Raw genomic sequence first — 25,347 nt, forward strand, 5'->3', positions numbered from 1 at the left:
AAAAAAAAAAAAAAAAATGTAGAGAAAATAATTAATAAGTTGCAAGATAATTGGCAAGATATTTTGTGTGGCCTTTTTAAAGAACATTTAACAAAAGAAAAATCTGAAAATTGCTTACATTTATTACACTAGAAAATATATTCATAATGTCTATGCATAGAAAATGCTAATAGAGTCAGTTTTGTCAAAGTTCTGCTTGGTGTTTTCAGAGTTTCCTATGGACCTTCATCCCAAAAATGTTTGTGTGCTAATGCTGCCATTTTATATCACATTCAATTTTTGTATTTCTTTGTAGTTAGTGTCTTTAATCATGCCCTGTTAATACTTTTTTTACTATAACAAAGTATTTGGGATAATTAACCTGTAAGAAAACAATGCTTATTGTAGCTTTTGGTGTCAACCATATTGAGATGGAGCTTTGCTAACTTTTTGCCTGGACTGGCCTTGAATTGTGATCCTCTGGATCTTTGCTTCCCAAGTAGCTAGGATTATAGTCCTATACCTCCATACATAGCCCATGATAAGATCTTTTTAAATAGCAACATAATGGACAGGATGACTCCTTTGAAGAACTTGCTGAAAATACAGGTTGCTAGTCTTCCTCCAGAAATTGTGATTTAGTGGCTTTCCATGAGCCTTCTAACCTGGAGACTCCTTCCTGGATGATCTTGATGCAACATGACAGACAACCTCCTAGGTCACATTTCCTCACAGAGCGGGAACTTAGGTTTGTTTCTTGTGTTTTCTTCTTATTGAGAAATGAGTAAGTCAGACTTTTTCTTTTTTGGTACTGGTATTTGAACCCAAGCCCTAGGCATGCTATCCATACTCTTAGCACTGAGCTCTGTGTGTCTCTAATCCAAGAGTGTTTTTTTTATTTTTTATTTTTATTTTTTTGTCAGTCATAGAACTTGAACTCAGGGCCTGGGTGCTGTCTCTGAGCTCTTTTTGCTTAAGGCCAATACTCTACCACTTTTAGCCACAGCTCCACTTCCAGTTTTCTGGTGGTCAATTGGAGATAAGAGTCTCATGGACTTTCCTGCGCAGGCTGGCTTTGAACAGTGATCCTCAGATCTCAGCCTCCTGAGGAGCTAGGATTAAAGTGTGAGCCACCAGCACTCAGCTCCAAAAGTGTTTTTTAAAGATGTTCACTATAAAAATTACTTGCTCAGTGTCACATCTTTCTTGTGTTGTCTGTCTGTCCCAGAGCAGTGCCTTTGCTAGGTTACCTACCTCAGGATCTAATCGGGACATCCATCTTAACATACTTGCACCCGGAAGACCGTCCTCTGATGTTTGCCATGCACCAAAAAGGTAGGACCTGCTCCTCAGAAGTTAACACTGACTTGTTCTAATTTTCCCTTAGAGCTTAACCTTAAACCAAATAGTGATGTTTTGAGACTGCTAAAAGAATCGTTTGCTGTTTTTAACTTACTAAAAACTACAAATAAGCCAAGCATTGGTGGCTCACGCCCGTAATTCTAGCTACTCAGGAGGCTGAGATCAGAGGATCTCGATTCAAAGCCAGCCCAGCCATTAAAGACCGTGAGACTCTTATTTCCATTGAACCAATAGAAAACCAGAAGAGACACTGTGGCTCAAGCGGTAGAGCACTCACCTTGAGCTGAAGAGCGCAGGGACAGCGCCCAGGCCCAGAGTTCAAGCCCCACGAATGACAAACACACACACACACACAAATAATTACTACAAAGGCACTTGTAATTAGTATGTATCAAGTTAGTTTTCGTCTTATTGTTTTGTGCAGTCTTGAAGTACGTTGGCCATCCTCCCTTTGAACACTCACCTGTTCGATTCCGCACTCAGAATGGAGATTATATCATCCTGGACTCCAGTTGGTCCAGCTTTGTGAATCCCTGGAGCCGGAAAGTATCTTTCATCATTGGTCGACACAAAGTTCGAACGTAAGTCAGTCCATTTTAATGTTTTCAAAGAATTTTTCTTAATCAAGTAATACGTTTAGCCTAAAGGAAGCACAGCCTTTGGGAAACGTTAGCAATAGTGCAGGCTTTTCAATATCACTGGACAGCACATTTTACTTGTATTTTTGTGTGTATGTACCAGTCCAGCAGCTTGACCTCAAGGCCTGGACACCGTCCCTGACCTTTTTTGTCCAAGGCTGGTGTTCTACCACTTGCTGCACAGCTCCATTTTCAGCTTTTTTTAAATGGTTATTTGGAGATAAGAGTCTCACAGGCTGGGAATATGGCTTAGTGGTAGAGTGCTTGCCTGGCATGAATGTAGCCCTACGTTCCAGTCCTCAGTACCACAAAGCTGGAAGTGACACTGTGGCTCAAGTGGTAGAGTTCTAGCCTTGAGCAAAAAGAAACAGGGACAAGCCAGGGACCAGTGGCTCACGCCTGTCATCCTAGCTATTGAGGAGGCTGAGATCTGAGAATCGCAGTTCAAAACCAGCCCAGGCAGGAAACTCTATGAGACTCTTATCTCCAATAAACCACTAGAAAACCGGAAGTGGCACTGTGGCTCAAGCGGTAGAGTGCTAGCCTTGAGCTGAAGAGTGCAGGGACAGCACCTAAGCCCAGAGTTCAAGCCCCATGACCGACCAAAAAAAAAACAAAGAAAAGAAAGAAACAGGGACAGTGCCCAGGCCCTGAGTTCAAGCTCCAGGACTGGCAAAAAAATAAAGAAAGAAAAGTCTCACAAACTTTGCTGCTTGGGCTGGCTTCAATCCACAATCCTCAGATCTCAGCTTTCTGAGTAGTTAGGATTACAGGCATGAACCCCCACTGGCTATAAATTTTTTTTGGGGGGGGGTCCAGTCGTGGGGCCTGAACTCTGGGCCTGGGCGCTGTCCCTCAGCTCTTCAGCTCCAGGCTAGCACTCTACCCCTTGAGCCACAGTGCCACTTCTGGCTTTTTTTCTTTTTTTGCTTATGTGGTGCTGAGGAATTGAACCCAGGGCCTCAGGCATGCAAGGCAAGCACTCTACCACTGAGCCACCTTCCCAGCCCCCTATAAATATTTTTAAAAATTAAATTCTTGCTGGCCACTGGTTGCTCATGTTTATAGTATATTGTGGTTCAAAGCCAGCTCAGGCAGAAAAGTCTGTTAGACTCTTAGGCCCAGTTAACCATCAAAAAACCAGAAGTGGAGCTGTGGCTAAAGTGGTGGAGTGTCAACCTTGAATTTAAGAAAGTTCAGTAAAAGCATGAGGCCCTTGAATTCAAGCCCTAGGACCAGCACCAAAAAGAAAGGAAGGAGGAAGGGAAGGAAAGAACTGTTTGTAATTCTATCAGCATACCCAACTTGTCTGCTTCATTGCTGTTCCTACCTTGTAACATAATCGTATAGAATGGGTTCAGAATAACCTGGCATGCTATTCTTGCAGCTAAGAAACTCATAGTCCCTTCTCTTTTTTTTTGGAGGGGGTGGGCATTATGAGTTGAAATTGGAGCCTTGCACTTGCTACGCAGATTATTTAGTGATTTGGCCATATTTCCTAGCCTTCTTTTTGCTCTCCTATTCTTCCAATAGCTTCTCCCATGCCTGGGCTAGCCTGCATTGCAGTCCTTCTAGTTACACTTTCCACTTAGTGCCATTATGCCTAGGTTTTTATTGATTAAGATAGGGTCTCACAGATTGTTTTGCCCAGGCTAGCCTCAAAACTGTGATCCTCTTGATCTTAGCTTCCCAGGTAGCCAGGATTACATTCATGAACCAGTGTACCAGCCTTGATTTTTTTTTTGTCCAATTTTAGTTGACCTGGTATAGATTCCTCTTTAATATCTCTGTGTGGGTTTGGTTTGGTTTTTGTTTTTATGTGTTTAAGTATGAAAATTACACTTAGTGGCATACTGACATGAAGACTGCTTTAGCTGGGCTCCTGTAATACCCTAGCTACTCAGGAGGCTGAAATTTAAGGATAGTGGTTTGAAGCCAACCTGGGCAGAGAAGTCCACTAGACTTTTATCTCTAGTTAAACACCAAAAAGCTGTAAGTGGAGCTGTGGCTCAAGTGGCAGAGCGCTAGCCTTGAGCCAAAAGGCTCAGGGACAGCGCCTTAAGAGTTTATGTTTTAATAATTTTGGTGGGGTTTTTTTTTTGTTTGTGTGGTTGGTTGGTTGTGTTTTTTTGAGATAAGAGTCTCCCTGTTGATGTAAATTAAAAAAGGCTTGGCCAAGAAAAAAAAAAAAAAAAGAGTCTCCCTGTTGAGCCCAAGCTGGCCTTAAACTTGGAATTCTCCTGTATCAGCCTCCTCCTAAGTGCTGGGATTACCATTCCTGCTCCTGCTTTTTCTATTTTGTCCTGAAACTTTTTATACATGAGCATATTAAACAGAGAATATGCCAAGTGCTGGTGGCACACACTTGTTAGCCTAGCTACTTAGCAGGCTGAGATTTAGGGATCTCGACTCAAAGCCAGTCTGGGCAGGAAAGTCCATGAGATTCTTATCTCCAATTAATTACCAAAAAAAGCTGGAAATGGAGTTGTGACTCAAGTGGTAGAGCACTAGCATTGAAAACAAAGGGTCATGGATAGCACCCAGGCTCTGAGTTCAAGTCCCAAGAGTGACACAAACTGAGATCATATTTTATTACAGCTTAAATTACAAGAGATCTGGTAGGTACAGTAAAGAAAGATCTCAAAATTGTTTTCATTTCTTCGTGCTCCAAGGTTTGGTCTCTGCAGAGACGACCTGGACCTTAATGGAAATGGGCTCCTCGCTACCCTAACTCCTGAGACTGATTTATGGTAGAAAAGTAACAAATAGAAATGTAAGACATGGGGCTGCCAATTAAGTGCTGTTTGAACTAGTCAAAAAAACATTTTTCCCAGTAGGGAAATGAAAATAACGTTATCTGTTACTCTATAAGTGTAGGGAGCGCCAGAGCATGTGAGATTTTTCTCGTGACTATCCTTCTAGAAGCACTTCTTGATAGGTGTGTGTCCCTGCCCTAAGCATTAGTAATGATAAGTCTTCCCCTCTTCCCTTCCTCTGAGTTTTGAACTTAGGGCCTTGCATTTACTCAGCTTGTTTATCTGCTTGGGTGATGATGCTTTACCACATGCGCCACTCCTCCACTCCTGCTTTTTTTTTTTTGCCAGTCTTGGGGCCTGAACTCTGGGCCTGGGCACTGTCCTTCAGCTCAAGGCTAGCGCTCTACCACTTGAGCCACAGCGCCACTTCCAGCTTTTTTCTGCTTATGTGGTGCTGAGGAATCGAACCCAGGGCCTCATGCATGCAAGGCAAGCACTCTACCACTGAGCCACCTTCCCAGCCCCCACTCCTGCTTTTTTGCTGGTTGTTTTACAGATGGAATCTAGTGAACTTTCCTGGCTAGGCTGTCTTTGAATCTCCATCCTCTAGATCTTAGCCCCTTAAATAATTAGGATTTCAGATGTGAGCCACTGGCACCTGGCTAAGTCTTGAATTTTCCAAGCTATCCTTTCAGTTTTTTGATTTAACACATATGAAATTACAACATACATATATATAAAACTTACACAAGTATTCCAAATCTCATCAGCATTTTGGAAAAAAAAAACTAAAACAGCTATTTGTATCTCAAGATCTAAGGAAATGTGAAGGAAAGAACTTAGAGGCTACTAGGCATTAATCTTACATAAAATAACAGTTATACATTGTATCTATAATATATTTTGGTGGTACTGGGGTCCTCATACTTACTAGTGAACACCCCACTCTACCACTTGAGCTATACCCCAGCCATACAAAATTACTATTATTATTATTCTTATTGTTTTGTTTTTGGTCATGGGCCTTGAACTCTGGGCCTGGGTGCTGTTGTTCAGCTCTTCAGCTCAAGGTGAGTGCTCTACTGCTTGAGCCACAGTGCCACTTCTGGTTTTCTAGTGGTTTATTGGAGATAGGAGTCTCACGTTCTCTCCTGCCCGGGCTGGCTTTGAACCGCGATCCTCAGATCTCAGCCTCCTGAGTAGCTAGGATTACAGGCATGAGCCACCAGCGCCCGGCTTACAAAATTATTTTTAATGTATTTATTCCTTCCAGTATTTGTGAACTGCCTGCACTGGGAAAGCACTGTGCCGGACCCTGAGAGTGAGGAGACAGAATCTTCCCTTCGCCTTTCTTTTCCCCCAAATATAGTCAAGTTCTATAGAAATGTTCACAACTAGGAATACCTAAATGTCATAGTATGAAACAGCTTCTTCTGTTTCAGAATTTCACTTTAAAAACAACATCCAATTATGTTTGAGAATTTCTTAAGTTCATCATATACAGAGCGTGTTTAATTTGTACATTCATTCATTCATTGGTGGATGCATTTATTCTTTAACAAATACTTAGTGGGTGCCCACTGCTCTTGGTATGGAGATAGAGGAGTGAAACGGCAGACACCAACCACAACCCATGCTTACAAGGTCTGGGAAAGAGGCAGAGGACACCCAGTGTGTGTAAAAGCACAGTGTATTGTTGTGAGGCAAGGCACAGTCCCGTGCGCACACGGTGCACTATACTGTGCTGAGAGGCAGCTGCAGGGCAGGTGGGTGAGCAGCAGCTGCTACACCAGCCGGGACATGGAGTGGGTGCCTCTGTGACACTGCGCTGTCCTAAGACTTCCTCAAAGTAACTTCTGACTTGGGGCAGTCTTCCAGCTTTTGGTAACTGAGCTGGTGGTGTCCATCAGTTGTGGGACTAGACTGGTGTAATAGGAAAGCGCTGGCTCTGGGCTCAGACAAGTACCTTTAGACCCTGGCTCTAGTACCTTTTGGTTATGTAAATTTGGAGAAATTCTTTAGACACTCTAATCATCTCACTATGTTTTTTGTGTGTTTATTGTGGTGCTGAGATTGAACTCAGGGCTTCATACCTGGTAGGCAAGGGCTAAGCACTAAGCCCCACCCTACCCTGCACTCTTCTCTAACTATAGTATAGAAATAACTGAGATGATGTTTAGATGTTCCACTGGAATTTAATCTGCCAAGTCCTGAGAGGCAACTGGCCTTTCCTTTGCTTGTCCCTTAACAACTAGAGTGAGTGAGTGTGTGTGTGTGTGTGTGTGTGTGTGTGTGTGTGTGTGTGTGTGTGTGTGTATGTGAAAAATGGGTAATCTCATTCATTCCAAAAATACTTTTACTGGTTTCAGAATTGATTTATGACTAAATATTTATATATTGTGTATTTGTGCCCAGACTGTTTCCATAAAAATTGGTACTTTAGGGAAACTTGTTTGTTGCTGGCCAGTGGCCCACACCTGTAATATTAGCATTCAGCCCAGATCACTTAATAAAACCTCATTTCAAATAACTTATGTGCTAGGGGTGTATCTTCATGATAGAGCTCTAGCCCAATGTGTGTGGAGGCCCTGGGTTTGATTCCCAGCACTGGAAGAAAGAAAGGGGAGAGAAAGAGCAACACTAAAGTCTCGTTTGTTTCTTTGTGTTTTCTATACCCATAAAGAGATTCACTTTGGACTTCATTGTAAATGAATTTTAAATTTCTTGACTCAAAATCTTTCACTTGGTATTTTGTAGGAGTCCACTAAATGAGGATGTTTTTGCTACCAGAATAAAGCAGACAAACAGTAGTGACAAAGACATAACAGAATTACAAGAGCAAATTCACAAACTTCTCTTGAAGGTAAAGTGAGAGGTTTTAACAAAACTAACACAAAATTTCCATAATGGGTGTTTTCGTTAATATTCAGTATTAGTAAAGTCACATAGTAAAAGTAAATTATGAAGAGATCTTTACATTCCATAATTTTTTCGCCTTCCTCATTCTGTCTTTGAACTAAGTTCTACCCTGAGGGAAATACACAGAACATTTGTAGAACTCAAGCAAACAAGGAAAAAGCAAACTGAGGTACAGCTACAAGACAGAATAGCTTTCTACATGAGAGAATGCTTGTATTCTAAACACCACCAAAGGGCTCAACCTCAGGATTTTGGTTTCAGTGTATTTAAAAAGTAATAATTATTATGAAGTGGAAGAAGAGAGATGCTGGGTCTCTGTGTTTCTGGTATAATAAGGCAAAATAGGAAAACCATTCATTGAAAAAGTACTATTTGTGGGTTCTTCTTGTAAACAGCTGTTAGTCCAGTAGTTTTCAAAATTTAATAAAAATCTCTATAGAGTTCAGAACATATCCATATCATTCTTAAACTTATACGTAGTGTGTGTAAGTTCACTTGGTTTGTAGTTTCTATATTATTGTTGATCTTTGCCCTTGTAATGGATTGCAATAAAAAGGAACCAAAGCAAAAAAAAAAAATAGTGTGTGTGTGTAAGTAAAGTTTGGTCTTATCTATTGTAAACTCAACAAAAATAACTAGTTTATTATCATGATTTTTAAAATCATGTATATACTACAGCGTTGAAAATATGTATTCTAGATATAGTCATCCCACCTAGAAAGTAAGACTTTGCCCTTGAGAATTAGAAGGTGACTGAGGAACATCCAAGGTTAGCTCAACCTGCATGCACCTAGTTCAGAATCAGAGAAGTTTTCTTCTTAATTTTGGAATGACTAGAAATGCTCTGCTGTGGGGAGCCAGGAACTGAAGGGGCCCTTTCTCTCTTCAGCCAGTTCACGCGAGTGCTTCCAGTGGCTACGGAAGCCTGGGAAGCAGTGGTTCACAGGAGCAGCTTGTGAGCATCACGTCGTCCAGCGAGTCCAGTGGGCACTGGGCTGAGGATATGCCAAAGGAGCCGGTGCGTGGCAGAAAGGGTCTTGGACAGGTGCCAGGCCACCTTCAGTTCTCTGTGGTGCTTCGTGGGGGGATGTCTCCAGAGCTGTTCTTAACTTGAAACTCTCATCTGATACATTTCAACCCATTTTGTCAAAAATACCAACTTTGGAAGGTGAATTAATTATTGTATGCTTTCTGAAAATTAGCATTTTGTGATGTACAGATGGGACTTTTATCCATAGCAATATGCCATGGAACACTGAACTAAATGAGAACACAGGTGCTACACACCTCTCATTTCCAGCTGTTCAGGAGATAGAAGACAGAAGAATCTTCATTCAAGGGGCAAAGTTACTGTGAGACCCAGAACCCCATGTGGAAACAAAAAGTCAAGCATAGTGTCTCATGCCTGCGATTCTAGCTACTTAGGAGGTAGAGGTAGGAGACTTTACAGTCCAAGGCCCACCTAGGCAAAACTTCAAGATCTTACCTGAAAAATAAAGGAAAAAGAGCTGTGAGTATGCCTACCATACACCAGGCCCCAAGTTCAAACCCTAGTAGTGAAATAACAACTAATTTTGAACATGCCTTGAATGATCCAGAGTGTAAATGTATTTTGTTTATGAGTGTTTTAGTGCACATTTCTATCATTTTTACAAACTGTTTTATCACTCTTTTCCGCAAGATGACCTTGGAGCAGGTCTATGCCAATGTAAATGAAATTAAGAATCTGGGTCAGCAGCTCTACATTGAGTCAAAGACCAAATCGTCGTCAGTCAAGCCAGGGATGAGGATGCGGACGGAGCTGCAGGGTGGTGAGTGAGCGGGCGGGCCAGGCCCTTCTCGGGAGAGCCACCCTCTTCAGAGGGGCGCGGACCCCGAGCTTCTGTAGCTGCTCTCTTCTTCCTTTACTTGCCGGATACAAATAGAACAATAATAATGGCAGCAGTTTAAATCAGACCAGAATGTTCTTCTAATGTGCTTCTACTGAAAAATTTGCGTTTACAGTAACAGGAGTTCCCCAATTTTCTGACAGTTCATTTTAGAATTTCCTTTTTTTTGGGGGGGTGGTCAGTTGTGGGGCCTGAACTCTGGGCCTGGGCGCTGTCCCTCAGCTCTTCAGCTCAAGGCTAACGCTCTATCACTTGAGCCACAGCACCACTTCTGGTTTTTTTCTGCTTATGTGGTGCTGAGGAATCGAACCCAGGGCTTCATGCGTGTGAGGCAAGCACTCTACCACTGAGCCACCTTCTCAGCCCCTTAGAATATACTTTTGATTATAATGTTAGAACCATCATTTCTCCTGTCATTCAAATAATTGGAGAATATTTACAACATAAAAACGAAAAACATTGACATTTTTTTCTTTTCTTGGGATTGGATCAGTTGTATTAAGTGGCATCATTTTGAAAAGTTAATAGTATAGCAGAGGAAAGTTTTATAATATAGAGGCCAGATTGAATTAACTCTTGTATTCCTTCATGCTGGGGATCAGACCCAGCCTTTGCCCTCACTTGGCCAAGTATTCTACCACTGCGCTCCATTCCCCAGCCTAAATTAACTTCAATATTGCTAACTCTCCCTTCATCATCTCCCAGAATGAATTTGGAAGCCATGATGTCTTGTCATTGCCAAATGTGGGTACGTCACACAGTAGGAGTGACAGTTTCCAAATATAATACTAATACTAATAATAGCTTTTTTTTTTTTTTAGGAACTGACATCATTTATGCCATGAAAATTCAAGTGCTCTTACCATAGGTTTTATCACCAGTAGCTTTGGTATGCTGCTGAATCAAAATTTGAGACTAAATTTCTAAAGAACAGGAATTTATTTCTCACAGTGTTATGTTTGAGGCCGAGAAGCCTAAGATGGCAGGCTGGTATTTGAGGACCTTATCTTTGCTTTCAGAAAGACCTGGGAAGCCGCAGCCTCCACGGGAGGAGCCATGGTGCTCGGGGGAGGGTAGACACACAGGAAGGGGCTTGGGTTGCTCCCTGTAGACACTTGCTTTTTGAGACATGACCCAGGTGATGCCAAGCAAATCTCCTTCGTTCTCCTGAGTCCTGGGATGGTGAGTGCAGCACACCTGCCTCCAGCCCTCCTGTGAGGTCCCTACCAATCCCCTTCGCTCCCTAAAGCCCCACCCCTGAATACGGTCACAGCCGGCTTCACCTTCCTACATGCATATGTGAAAGGGCTGTATACGTTCCAGCCATGGAAAAACCCTGGGGCTCCTTCCAGATGTAACCACGTCTGAACTTTTTGTTTTCTGTTTTCACTCTGGTAGGTAATTAATCATTTTGTTTATTGTGCTATTATATATAAAGGCACACAGGCATGAGTGTGGGAATGCCTTCCCCCTACAACCACCAGATTCTCGGCAGAAGTGTAAATTTTAAATAGTATTCTTGTCGTGTGTCACTACCCATATTCTGACCAAGAAGATGTTTTCAGGAAGTCTTAGCTAAAATTCCTCAACATTTCCCTGCTTGTCTGATCCAGTCAGGCTACTCACTGCTGCCCAGGACTGCAGTCTCCTTCGTAGGTCGCCGTTTTGTATGTTGTATTTAGTCTCAGGGCGGCTTCCCTTTTCACCACCTCCAGGTCTAGTTTCCTGCCATTTACACTGCGCTGGCCCTGCCACCAGTACTATGCATATGTAACCAGACAGCGGCATTCTGTCATCCCTGTGGTTGACTGGGACCGACAGCTGTTGAGTGTGCTTACATGCACTGAGGCCTCAGAGGGTGACGTGCACCTGCTCCTAGACGCTCATTCTTGACTAATAACACGCACAGGACACGACTTGTGGGAGAAGGAAGACCTGTCACCATATGGTATAGCTTTCAAGAGCTAACACTTCTTGACACTCCTAATTTTATTAACATTTTGAGAGCTACCAGTCTTAATGAGTTAGGGGACGGGGAAGCTTCTTATATTCCCTATGCGAGAGAAACCAGAATGCAGCTTAAAAATGAAATGAAAATATTATATTTAAATGTTGGGAGCTGAGTAGAGACACAAACAGTGGAGGGAAAAGGCAAATGACTGTTAGTTGCCTGTCTTGTGCACAGCGTGTCAGAGCCAAAAAGCAGCTTCAAGTGCATATTTCACCTGTCTCACAGAGGATGCTTTAAAATAGAGGAACAAGTGGGATTTTTTTTTAGTGTGGGAAGGAGAAGAGCAACCAAGGTAGAGCAGGCCCCTCACGAGCTCTGTGTGTAGGTGATTGGAGCTAGGGAGACACACGTGGGGCATGTGAGATGCCTGAGTGGAAGATGACACCAGAACGGCACAGACCAAGTGCGAATGCTCCCAGTTCCTGACTAGGGACAGGCATCTAGAAAAAGTATTGTTCCACACTTAGAATGGTGAGTCACACCTGTACACCTAGCTACTCAGGAGGCAGACGAGGATTGCAGTTCAAGACTTGCTAAGAGACTCCATCTCACTTACAAGCTGAGCATTGTAATACACACCTGTACAGTAATCCCAGCGGTACAAGATGCATAAGTAGGATTGTGGGCTGAGGCTAGGCAGAAACGCAAGACCCTGTCTGAAATCTAAGTAATGCAAAAGGGCTGGGAGCATGGCTCAGGTGGTAAAGTACGTGCCCAGTAATGAAATTCTTGAGTTCAAACTCCCAGTTTCACAAAAAGGAAAGTTAGCCAGGAAGTTGCTGAACTTTCTTGACCCCGTTGCAGTGCTGAGGTCCAGGCCAGTGAGAAACTCATGCTTCCAGGGGAGGAGCAAGCTGCAAACACTGGCTTACTGAATAAGCAATTTCTCCATATCGTTCAATTCCATTCTGCAACACTGTAAATCTGAAAAACAGGTCAGTAGTTATAAATAACCCCCACTTAATGCATGGGATTGGGTTCCAAGACCCTCCGTGAGTGCATAAACCCCGATATACCATATACTGTGTTTTTTCTTACACATACATACCTGTGATTGTATTTGTAAGTTAGACATAGTAAAGGCTTAACAGTAACCGTGAGGTGTACAACAAGTGTACAATAGTAAACATGGCATACATTGCTTCTCTGAAGGTCTCTTTTGTCGTTCTTGTGATTGTAACGTCTGTGTGATCAGATGAAGTGAGGGGAGTTGTGGCATTGTGACTGTCTAAATGCTGTCTGTGCCTGACCTAAAATGCTCAGAAGGAGGGTTGCTTTTGATGATCCCAATGGCTTTGGAGGGATCACAGACGGCGTGTATGCCCTAGGGAAAGGCCTGGCATGATGCCATGTGGGACAGAGCAGAGCAGTGGGAATTCATCACACCATCCAGAGCAGTGCACAATTAAACGTAGGAATTGTTTACAGCTAGAATGTTCCACCTGCTATTTTTGGACTGCGGTTGGCTACGGGTAACCGAAACCACAGAAGTCTCACTGGTATAGCTCTGGAGCGCAGCACTTACATAACATTGTCAGGCCCAGGGTTCACTCACCACCACCTGCAAAAAAAAAATCCACCCACTGGAACCACAGGAAGCAAAGCGGCCTCTAAAGGGTTAGGTACCAAGACTGAGGGGAGGGTTGACAGCTGGGGGAATTCTAAGTGCTGAAAGTGTGCTACCGAATCTGAGTGTTTATAATGCACAGGCGTACTAAAGAAAGTAGGGAAGCAGAGAGCTAAGCGGTTTAGAAAGTGTTTGAACTAACTACTAACAGGGACAAACACCACTAGATTCTGAAGCTAGTCTGTATGCATTCTAAGGTTGAACAAATTGGTTTGAGGACCAGATTTCTCACCGTTATAGAACTTGCAAATAATTAAAGGAAGAATGCTAGAATTACTTGTGGCCCTGGACTGGAGGTAGTGGCATTGGAAGGAGCCCGTGGGCATGTTCTCTGATGGGTTGACGAGAGCTAGTTATTTGTCAGCCCTGACCATTAAGGTGATCTACACAAGAATGGGCACCAAGCCCCCAGGTCTTGGTTTCTAAAGACATTTCTTTAATAAAAGGAACTAGGGCCAGAAAGTCAGAAAATGTCCGAGATATCCAAGGTAAACATGGACTGATATGTCAGAAGGCCACAAAAGACCTGAAGGAGCTCCTAGTGGCCCTGACTGCAGTATTTTGAGCAATAAACTATATGAGATTATTGAACAACAAATACCTGTGAGCCAATACTGATAAATGAGTGAATGAGCAACACATGAAGATGGAGAAGCCACCAGATGTAGTAGGCTAAAAACATGTGACAACAAAATTCAACGTGAGATCCTGGACTAGATCCCAGAAGAGAAAAACTACATTTAGTGTTAAACTAGTAAAAACCCAAGTGAAGTCTGTATTGCATTTGGTGTGCTTGTACCATAGGTAAATGCTTATTTTTGATCGTTTCATTGTGAGGATAGTGAGGGAATTCCCTGTTGCTTTTACAGGTTTTGTTTCTGTTTTCGCTTGTACTGGCGCTTAAACTCAGGGACTTACACTCCTTCGGGGTTTTTCGTTTTTTCGTCGGTCAGTAGGATTATTAATCCTACTGGTGTGTGAGAATCACTGGATTGGAAGTATACTAAAATGACTACAATATGGGACCTTTTGGGTTAGCTTTTTTTTTTTTTCTTGGTCATGGGGCTTGAACACTGTCCCTCAGCTCTTCAGCTCAAGGCTAGCTCTCAACCACTAAGCCACAGCACCACTTCCAGTTTTCTGAGTGGTTTATTGGAGATAAGAGTCTCACGGGCTTTCCTTCCCAGGCTTTGAACCGTGATCCTCAGATCTCAGCCCCCTGAGTAGCTAGGATTACAGGCGTGAGCCACCTGCACTGGCTGAGATTCAACACTCTTGATCAGCTTTTTTGCTCATAGCAGGCACTCTTATCACTTGAGTGAGCCACACTTTCACTTTCTGCTTTTTTTTGCTGGCTAATTGGAGACAGGAAGTCTCTTGTATTTATCTGCCTGGGCTGGCTTCAAACTTTGATCCTCAGATCTCCACCTCTTGAGTAGCTAGGATTATAGTCATGAGCCACCAGCACTTGGCTTTTGAGACTTCTGTAAGTATAAATAAATATTTTCCTATGTAAAATGAGTGAGTTAATGCACGTAGTCCTTTTTCCATGATCCTTCTGAATTTAGACAAGTCAGCCTCTGCAGACCAGCCAGAATATCCTTTCTTAATTACAGCCACTGCTCTGTTAGTACAACAGCAGCCCACAGTACTTGATTATGGAGTTGCTCCTTCCTGAGCTTTTTTTCTTGGTTTCCATAACATCATGCCTTGTAGGATTCTCTCCTCGGGTCTCATCTCACCTGTACAGGAGTTCAGGTTTTAGGCCCTTGTCTCTTCACCACATGTCTGCAATGAGATTTGGACAGCCTTCGCTGGGCTTTGTGTGTTTCCTGGTCCTGGGGCTTGAACACAGGACCTGGGTACTGTCCCTGAGCATTTTTGCTCAAGGCTAGTGCTCTGCCCATTTGAGTCATAGCTTACTTTAGGCTTGTTAGCAGTTCCTTAGAGATGAGTCTAATGGGCTTTCCTGCTCTGGCTGACTTTGAACCACAATTCTCACAGCCTCCTCAATAAGATTACAGGCACGCAGCCGGGCGCCAGTGGCCCACGCCTGTAATCCTAGCTACTCAGGAGGCTGAGATCTGAGGATCTCGGTTCAAAGCCAGCTCAGCCAGGAAAGTCTGTGAGACTCTTATCTCCAATAAACCACTAGAAAACCAGAAGTGGCGCTGTGACTCAAGCGGTAGAGTGCTCACCTTGAGCTGAAGAGGGCAGGGACAGCGCCCAGGCCCAGAGTTCAAGCCCCATGACCGACCAAAAAAAAAAAAGATTCCAGGCACGAGCTACTAGTGTCCAGTCTCTTCATAGGATTTTAATTCATGATTGATCTTGATTTTATACTAGCTATACTTAGCAGCTTAAATACAAATAGATACAAGAATGAGTCATGATAGTGACTGCTGTTGAGGGCAGCTCCAAGAGAAAAAGTCCACAATACTATAGAACTTCTGCTGCACCCAGGTTCTGCATAGGAAAGAAGATGTGCTTTACTTCATGAGTGCTTTACTCTCATGGTGCTAACTGGTGAGGGGGGGGGGTTCATACACTGTAGAGTGCATCAGTCAGTGCCCATGGCTGATAGTACAGAATACACTGTAAAGTGTATCAGTTCCTGTGGGTGGTGTATGCTGATTGTACAGAATACACTGTCAAATGCATCAGTCAGTGTCTGGTGGTATATACTGTTTGTACAACATACACTATAAAGTGCATCAGTCAGTGTCTGTGGTGGTATATGCTGATAGTACAGCCTATGCTATAGAGTGCATCAGTGCCCATGGGTGGTGTTCGCTTATTGTACCGCAAAAACTGAAGAGTGCATCAATGTCTAGTGAGTGTCAGCTTGACACTGGCAAATGCCCGTCCACCTCTTGCCTAACAATTGCATTGATAATCTGTGCCTGAAACAAGTTTCCCTCCATTTTTAAATGCCAGTGTCATTCTGTGTAATGTGTACATATGCACTATTATGGATTGTGGATTTTCTCTCTTCTCGTGCATTTAGATCTGAGCTTACGTGCAATGCCTGGATAATCCTCTGTTGACATATATGTCATAAAGTACCATCATTTAATGTACTAGCCATTTTCTTAACCTAAATGCTACATATTTTCACGGCATGTCCCTTCACTCTTTCAGATGCACAGAAGGCCTTTATCTCCTCCCAGACCTTGGAAAACAAAAGCATGCACACTGAGCCTTGTGAAGACCTGAGGGAAGAGCAGCATAGCCCATCCTATCAGCAGATAAACTGCATCGATAGTGTCATCAGGTATAAGACACAAATGTAATCATGTATGCACGTGCCTTGTGACTCTGGAGCCTCCATAGAACTTGAGTAGCTGTCCATTCCTGACTAAGGATAGCCTGCCACATACTACTCAGTGCTTGCTGAACACGTGGTGGTAGCATAGGAGATGATCTTGCTCTGGAAGAGTTTCAGGACAGTTGATAAGTCCAGAGCTGAAAAGATGTAAAGCTATGTATATGGCTCATACCCATAATCCTAGCTAGTCAGGAGGCTGAGATCAAGAGGAGTGCTGTTTGAGGCCAGCCCAAGTAAAAAGCTCATGAGACTCCATCTCTACCAATGAGAAACAGAGCTCAGTCTGTTATTCCAGGCATAGGTCAGAGAATTAAGGTCCCATCTGGCCTGGGCATCAGCATGAGACCCAGTACACATTCTCTCTCTCTCTCTCTCTCTCTCACACACACACTCACACACACACACACGGACATGGTGTAGGCTGGGATGATCTAGGCCATAGTAAAAGAGATGTTACAATCCAGCAATCCAGGCTGGGATGAAGATAGATGTCATCAAAGAACAAAGTAATAAAAACCCCAAACGGAAATGGGGAGAGAATCCAAGGGACAGGAAGGGGAGGAGGGACTCCCTGTTCTGTCGTTGCAGATACCTGAAGAGCTACAGCATCCCCACGCTGAAAAGGAAGTGTATATCCTGTACAAATACAACCTCTTCATCCTCAGAGGAGGACAGACAGAGCCACAAGGCAGACAGCGGCCAGACACCGCAAGGTAACAGCAGTGTCTTCACAGCCGGATTCAAAGGTGGTCAAAGATGGTCAAAGGACCATCACATATCCATTCTACTCTGTTTCCTTTATTTTTTTTTCCTTTTGAGACAGGGTCTTGCTATCTCATTGTGTAACCTAGGCTGGTCCCAAACTTGAGGTCCCCCAAGTGCTGGGATTACAGACGTGCACCACCATACCCAGCCCTCTATGATTTCTCCTCTTTATTTCATTGCCATCACAAAGTCCTAGTACCGTAGTAAGTTCTTTACAGCCAGTAGGCTTTGTAGGTGTGAGGCACTGACTTCCAAAAACTGTTTTGGTTGTTAAGCTTCCTCTTGGGAGTTTTCTTCTCACAACTGGTTTCTCATTTATCACCAGCTGCTGCGCAGAACACAGCCAGACCAACTGTGGAAATGCCAGCCACTGGCGGAGGAGCTTGGACCATGTCCATGGCCGCCCTGAGCGTAGGGTCAGCCGTGAGCCCGTGCCGCAGCAGCAGTATTGCCTGTGCCCTGCCCCTGCACCCAGGTACCACCTCTGCCTCTGCTGAGAAAACAAGTCAGGAAGACTCACTTATTCTTGGAAATGTCATTATGTTTTATTAATTGGTCTAAGCCAAACCAACCAGAAATGTCTGCGAAGGTTTCTCTAGTTAGCAAAAAAAAAAAAACAGACTGGAGGCATGGCTCAAGTGGTAGAGTGTCAGCCAGCCGAGTAAAAACATGAAGTCATGAGTTCAAGCCCCAGTACAGGTAAAAAGAAAATGGAACCTGTAATAATAATAGCTAACACTAGATTAGCAGAGGGCTGGTCACTACTACTCAAGACAGATGCTCTTCTCAGTGCTTTAAACACATCGACTGATCCTGTAGGCCAGTCCTGGGGCTTGAACTCATCCTGGGCATTGTCCCTGAGCTTCTTTTGCTCAAGATTAGTGCTCTACCACTTGAGCCACAGCACCACTTCCAGCTTTTTCTATTTCTGTGGGACTGAGGAATCAAATCCAGGGTTTCATGCATGCTAAGCAAGCACTCCACCACTAAGCCACCTTCCCAGCAAACACTTTTTAATATTTGATTGTTGAATATATAAAGATACTAGCTATTTAAAAATAAATTCAAGGGCTGGGATGTAGCTCAGTGGCAAAGCGCTTGCCTAGCAAGTGCAACGTCCTGGGTTCGATCCCCAGTACCAAAAAATAAAAGACAAAAAAAAATACAGTTAAAAATAAATTCAGGGGCTGGGAAGTTGGCTCAGTGGTAGAGCGCTTGCCTTGCATGCATGAGGCTCTGGGTTTGATTCCTCAGCACCACATAAGCAAAAAGAAAAAAGCCAGAAGTGACGCTGTGGCTCAAGTGGTAGAGTGCTAGCCTTGAGCTGAAGAGCTGAGGGACAGTGCTCAGGCCCAGAGTTCAGGCCCCACGACCGGACCAAAAAAATAAATAAAATTCAAAGATAAATTGGTTTAAAAATCAGGGACACTAGAAAATATAATAAAAGCAAGAGTAAATAAATATACATGTATTGATTACTATTCTATAATGTGTATATACTTGTACAAAAAAGTGAAACAACATTTTTGTGATTTTTTTAATGTTCCAGAAGTTATAGCAATGTTTATAAAAATGTACTGAGAAGCAATATAAAAAGTAGAACTAAATACAAGTAGTTGATGGGACTTAGAGCGCAGGCCCCTTCTTTGACCTCAGCAGAGGATGCCACCATGGTTTGTGAGCCCTGGGCCCTGGAAGCGCGGCCTGTTCCGCTGACGGCAGAGGAGATGAGACATGTCGGGCTCACAGCAGCTGTGCTGTCGGCCCACACACAGAAGGAAGAACAGAATTATGTTGACAGCTTTCGGGAGAAGATCCTGGCATCGCCCTATAGCTGCTATCTTCAGCAAGAAAGTAGAAGCAAAGCAAAATACTCCTACGTCCAAGGTAGCTGATCAAAATCACATGTGGTAATGTATTAGGGAGTGATGGATTCCACAGCCCCACAGTGACGGTCAAGTCCTGGTATTTCCGTCTCTCCTGTAACAGGGCCAGACGTGCAGGTAACCCGCGCATGCTTCCCATGATCGACAGTGCCTAGCACAGCACAAGCGTCATTACGCTGCATTGCTCAGGTGCTGACAGGCAAAACATGCCTGTGCTGTCAATGAACGTCTCACACTCAAGTACAGGTGCAATCTTTTTCCTAGATACTTAACAGCCTCCATTGGTTGACTCTGCAGATGTAGAACGCGAGGATGTAGAGAAAGAAAACAGTACAAGTTGTGCTTACAAGAAATGAGAGGGTGAAATAATTTCATTTACAATAGCAATTCAGGATCTGTCTTATATCCTGGATCTAAGACACTGATTTATGTAAGAAACGGATGGGGATACTGGAATGGGCTGGTATTTTATAGCACCAATGTGTAGACTTTCGTTAGTCATTTTCTGCCGTGCCTGTAATACACATAATTACAAATTGGCACGTGTCTTCCCCTGTAATTACTTCCTGTCATTGGGTAAGTGTACTCTCTTTCAGGGGTTTTAGCCTCCATAACGGCCTCCATCTTTACCCTTTCAGGAGCTTCTCCTTCCAAGCAGAGCAGATCAACTTGGAGCAAGAAAGGGCAGCACAAACGGCAGAGGCTGCCGGTGCCACTGGATGCCAGCAGCTGCGGCCCTGGCCTCTGTCCCCATGCCGGGGCACTGCTCCCGGGTGTGCAGCCCTGGGGGCCTCCCACAGCCGCCTCCCCCAGCGCCTCAGGCCTTCCCAGCCCATCTACCCTGCTGGTCCCCAGCCAAGCCCCTTACCTCCTCCCAGTGTGTCCTCTCCTGGCCTTGACCTCAGTGGGAGGAGGCAGCCTCACAGCCTGGGCGGCTGCTCCCGGATGTCCCCTGGCCAGCAGCCGGCAGGCTCCTCCAGCACCCCCTCCCCCCCATGTGGATACTCGGATGACCATTGTCCTCCCAAGCCCTGCTGTCTGTTCCTTGTGGCCACCGCCATCCTCTCCGTATCTGTTCCTGGGGGACCCAGGCTCCCCTGAAGTGCCAACCCCGATACCAGCTCCAAACCTGGAGCCACCTACTTACGCCAGCAACCAAAGGAGAGCAGAGGAAAAGTGGGAGACACAGAGTGGAGAGCACCTACTTCTTGGTTCAAGGAGCAGCTCCCCCTTACAGTTAAACCTGCTCCAGGAGGAAATGCCCGCATCCTCCGAGTCTGCACGTCCAGCGGGAAGGGGCGCCTGCCCGGAGCCCAGACGTGTAAGTGCTGCTGGTGTCCTCTCACCGAGGAGGACGTGCATACGCACTCCCGTCCAAGCTGGGGTTGCCTGACACGGCCCCGGTGGGCGGCCGCGTCACAGGAGATGGAAACGAAGCCTTGCGCTACACAAGCATCATGCCTCACCTGACTCGCTTTACAGAGCAGAAATGAAGCATCCTGTGCACCTGTGCAGGTTTTCTAGCTTTCCTCTGCCCTTTAACATGAGCTATCCAGGTAACTATGCACAGTTCATTGCCTGTGAAGTACTCGCTTCCAACTGGGATTGGGGCTGGTGAGAGGGGCCAGGCCCCATGGTGCGACAGAGTAGACAGTTTATCATTTCAGGCTTACAAAGGCCATTTTCAAACAGAAAAATGTTGGTCAGTTTCTTTTAGCTTTTCAAATTCTACCTAAAAAACATTCTCCAGATTTGTCAAGGTGAACTTTAGAGCCTGGCATTCCTATATTTAAGAATAGATAAAAGATGTGTGAGTATTTACACAAGTTTTTCTCCCTTGAAAGTATCATGCCTTTCTTCACTGGCTCCAAATCAAGGCATGCTCTCGCCTCTGAAAGCCTGGCTGCCTGCGCTGCAGCAAGGCCACGTAACGCAGTGAGCAGGCCTGGACGGCGGAGCAAGGCTCTGCTCGCTGCACGCTCCATCAGTAGTTTTTAGGTGGCATGGCTGAGGTAGGGTGTTTAGACCTCCTCCGCTTTTTTCCCATTGGGAGAATGGAAGATGGGTACCCCATCGCTTCTTCTGGGATCACAGATGTGATGTTTACAGGGTGCCTCTGTATGCACCTCTCCTGAGCGCTAGACAGCCAGGACTCTGTCTTGTGCACTGTTGACTCCTCATATTTTCCACATGGTGCTTAAAATTGACAAAAACTTGGCATGCATCTGGCAAGTGACAAATAAAGCACACTTTGTGATGCCTGGCACGCAGCGATGCTCAGGAAACAGTCGTGCCTGTCGTCTGTATTGGGTGCCTGTTGTTTGTGTTGAGGGGAACTTTGGCCAAGTTCCTGAGGACAGGCTGAAAGTCTGTCTTCCCACTCTGGATGTGGCATTCCTGTCAGCATGTGAGGTTGACAGTCTGCCAGTCATCTGGACCTGGAGTGGTAAAGTGCCTTTCTGTGTTCTTCCCTCCAGCCCCATACCACAAACCAGAGCGGCGACGGGAGCAGCCTCTCAGCTGCTGGGGCTCCGGGCACGGCACCTCTGCGCCAGGACTCTCCACCCCGAGCCGCAGGTAGTACACCAGGAAAGCCCGGGTGGTGGCTGCCAGGCTGGGTGCCGGGAGCCAGAAGCCAGCTGCTAAAACTGTAGTAGAACAAAGTCCTGCCTGGAAATGGGTCTCATGGCTGTGTCGTAACTTGCTGATGTTGACTTTTGATAGGAAGCAGTGGTAGCAGTATGTCCTTCATTAGCAGTGACTATTCCTTGGAAATCTCGAGAAATGGGCAGCAGTCTCAGGGTGTACAGGAAAAAGCTTTGCCCAGGCCAGCCGCTGAGTCCATCTGGAGAATGATAGAGCAAACGCCGGAGCGGGTGCTGATGACGTATCAGATGCCGGAGAGGTATGAAAACTCACTTGGGATCTTTCTTGGTTCCTAGTCATATAAAATGATGTTAAGTGTTTTATACATAACTCTTAGAAAAATGTCTTCAGATTCGTTTGAAGTCAAGCAACAAATACTTTTTTTTTTTTTTTTTTTGGCCCGGTCGTGGGGCCTGAACTCAGCCTGGGCGCTGTCCCTCAGCTCTTCAGCTCAAGGCTAGAGCTCTACCACTTGAGCCACTGAGCTACTTCCAGCTTTTTTCTTTTTGCTTATGTGGTACTCAGGAATCGAACCCAGGGCCTCAGGCATGCAAGGCAAGCGCTCTACCACTGAGCCACCTTCTCAGCCCCAACAAATGCTTTCTTAAAGCGAGGTCTGGGGCTGGAAATGTGGCCTAGTTTTAGAGTGCTTGCCTAGCATACCTGAAGTTCTGGGTTTGATTCCTTAGCACCACATACACAGAAAAAGCCTGAAATGGCACTATGGCTCAAGTGGTACAGTGCCAGTCTTGAGCACAGAGAGGCTCAGGGACAGTACCCAAGCCCTAAGTGCAAGCCCAGGACTGGCAAAAAAAAAAAAAGGGGGGGCAGGGACTGCATTGATGACACTACATAGATTAGTGGCAGACAAAGGAACCCAGGGAGTCATCAGGAGATGGGGAGAGGAAGGAGGACAGTGCCGTCCAGTGGCGGGGAGCTCTGTGCCTTCTGTCTGTGCATTAAAACGTGACACACACTTCCCCAGGCATGAAAGGGAGGCTCTAGCAGCTTGACCAAGAAACAGTGCCGTCGTGTTTCGGTGTGGGCCCTCGGTGGACAGGAGGTGTGAGGGACAGCAGCAGGCCAGCCGCGCCGTTCTCAGCTGAGGAGAGGAAAACGGGCCTCATTCGGGTTGGGTTGGTGTTCATTTTCAGGGTTAAGGACGCTGTGCTGAAAGAAGATCTGGAGCGGCTGGAAAGCATGAGGCGGCATCAGCCCCACTTTTCTCCCGGGCAGAAGGAGGAGCTGGCCAAGGTGCATTCTTGGATTCAAAGCCAGAATATCCCTCCAGGAGTTCCTACCCCAGTAAGCACAGTCACGCCCATCATCCAGTGACACGCTTGGGCTCTTTTGCTTGACCCCATGGATGAGTTAACCCTCACAGCCACCTCCGTGGAGTCGTTGGTGTCCTGCTTTACTGGCAAGCAGTGAAGTCACGGTTGCAGATACTAAACGGTTCATTAAGGTTATACAGTTCACTGAACTTGGAATACGGATCTCTTCAACGCCATTTTCTTTTACCGTTGGCTGGCATTGAGATGCCGGATCTGATGATTGGCCAGAGAGGGGAGGGGGCGGGACAGGAGCTGTGCAGTGTACACACACAGGTCTGGAAGGTTCTAAAATGGAAGACACAAGCGTCACATCCCAGGGATTCCTCCTACCAGGAACTTGAGTGGAGCCGTGGGTTGGGTTTCTTGTTGCTGGTATTAGAGCTAGAACACAGGGGCCTTGGCTCACTTATTTGCAGCCCAGCTTCTTGGTGGCTAATTGGAGATGGAGTCTCACAGATTTTGCTGTTTAGGCTGGCTTCAAACCAAGATCTTTCAGGTCTGAGCCCCCTGAGTAGCTAGGCCCACGTGGTCTTTCTGCAGTGACAAAGTCTTTCTAGTGAATCCTGAAGGCTGAAAGTTTGCTTTGCCGGTGCTGCAGCTGGTGGTGATCGCGGCTGTCGTGATGATTGCGCCAATAAGGATCTTCATTCCCAAACATGAAGATGTGGCGGCTCGTTTTGTTACACTGGCTACTCAGGAAGCTGGGTGGAAGGACTGTGAGCTGAGGGGGATGCCCCCCATGGCCTCTCCTCAGCTGGACGCCTGGCCCCGCAGCTGTGCAGAAAGTACACACGGGAGTCCCGGCCCAGGCCAGGCAGTAAAAATGCAGACAATGCAAAAAAAACAGCTAAAGCACCCGGGCACGTGGCTCTCACCTGCAGTAATCCTAGCTACTCAGGAGGCTGAAATCTGAGGATGGAGGTTGGAAGCCAGCCGGAGGAGGAAGGTCTGGGAGACTTTTACTTCACATTGAGCAGCAAAAATCCAGAAGTGGAACTGTATGTAGCTAAGTGATAGAGTGTTAACCAAGCTAAGAGACCTAGTGCCTAGGCTCTGAGTTTAAGCCCCAGTACAAGCACTCCCCCACCTTCGGGGGGGGGGGAAGCAAAAGGGCCAGAGGTGTGGCTCAAGGGTTAGAGCGCTGCCCAGCAAGCGTGCAGCCCTGAGGACAAACACCAGCACTGTCAAAAAACAGAGAAAAAAATTAAGGTAAGATAATATTCAGAAAAATAAAGAGTTAAGGGTTATGAAGAAAACAAGTCACTGAAGCCCTCATACCCCTCTTTGAAGATTAAATAACATTGTGGGTAAGAAAGGAGTACCCCTTATTATAATTAACAGTATTTAATACTTACTGTCAATAAGCTAATAACTTTGTATTTACTCCTTAACCTTTTCATTTGTGTGTGGGTACTGGGGCTTGAACTCAGGGCCTAAAGCCTTCTCTGGGCTCTTCGCTCCAGGCTGGTGCTCTGCTACCTAGCCATGCCTCCAGTTAGGGCTTTTGGCTAGTTAATTGGCGGTTAGAGTCACACAGATTGATCTGCTCGTTGCAAATTGTGATCCTCTGGTCTCAGTCTCCTGTGTAGCTAGGATTATAGGTATAAGCCTCTGCGGCACAGCTTCTTAACTATTTTTAAGTGTCCAATTCAGTGATGTTAATTTATGTCCATATTACCGTGCAGCCATCTATCTCCTGAACTCCTTTTATCTTGGAAAACTGAACATTTATGCCCAGGACACCATCGCTCCCCATCTGCTTTCCATGACTTTGGCCACCATAGGCTCCCTATGGGTGGAACCACATGCCACGCCTTTATTTGTCGCTACCCCTGCTTTCTCAGTCACCGTTTACAGATCCTTTCATCCTTTCACTTTCAACCTATTTTTGTGTAGGTCTAATTGAGTGTTTTGTAGAGAGCAAGGGACTGGATCGTGTCTTTTTTTTGGGGGGGGGTCCGGTCGTGGGGCCTGAACTCTGGTCCTGGGTGCTGTCCCTCAGCTCTTCAGCTCAAGGCTAGCACTGTACCACTTAAGCCACAGCGCCACTTCCGGCTTTTTTTTTTTTTGCTTATGTGGTGCTGAGGAATCAAACCCAGGGCCTCGAGCATGCAAGGCAAGCGCTCTACCACTGAGCCACCTTCCCAGCCCCTGAATCGTGTCTTTTAACCTCTTTTCCAGGCTCCATCTTTTTTTTTTTTTCTTTC

At 45.3% G+C, this 25,347-nt stretch overlaps 1 protein-coding gene across 5 annotated transcripts in view; it reads left to right on the plus strand.

The window, feature by feature from the left end:
• The window catches only part of Per3 (period circadian clock 3), a 42,976-nt gene that overhangs the window by 14,634 nt on the left and 2,995 nt on the right, over window positions 1-25,347 (plus strand). For 2 of the 5 annotated variants that reach the window (XM_013034458.1, XM_013034478.1), the window contains 13 exons: window positions 1,208-1,314; window positions 1,766-1,922; window positions 7,493-7,598; window positions 8,544-8,672; window positions 9,336-9,465; window positions 16,323-16,455; window positions 17,098-17,222; window positions 17,600-17,749; window positions 18,931-19,161; window positions 19,799-20,481; window positions 21,638-21,737; window positions 21,885-22,065; window positions 22,961-23,111. In XM_013034458.1, the coding sequence (XP_012889912.1) occupies window positions 1,208-1,314; window positions 1,766-1,922; window positions 7,493-7,598; window positions 8,544-8,672; window positions 9,336-9,465; window positions 16,323-16,455; window positions 17,098-17,222; window positions 17,600-17,749; window positions 18,931-19,161; window positions 19,799-20,481; window positions 21,638-21,737; window positions 21,885-22,065; window positions 22,961-23,111 (2,383 nt within the window). Of the gene's footprint in view, window positions 1-1,207; window positions 1,315-1,765; window positions 1,923-7,492; window positions 7,599-8,543; window positions 8,673-9,335; window positions 9,466-16,322; window positions 16,456-17,097; window positions 17,223-17,599; window positions 17,750-18,930; window positions 19,162-19,798; window positions 21,738-21,884; window positions 22,066-22,960; window positions 23,112-25,347 lie in introns of those variants that run through there. The other 3 variants (XM_013034449.1, XR_001175733.1, XM_013034466.1) reach the window with 3 other exon arrangements.

The sequence above is a fragment of the Dipodomys ordii genome, unplaced genomic scaffold (assembly GCF_000151885.1).
Source record: "Dipodomys ordii isolate 6190 unplaced genomic scaffold, Dord_2.0 Scaffold6, whole genome shotgun sequence".
Lineage (NCBI taxonomy): Eukaryota > Metazoa > Chordata > Mammalia > Rodentia > Heteromyidae > Dipodomys > Dipodomys ordii.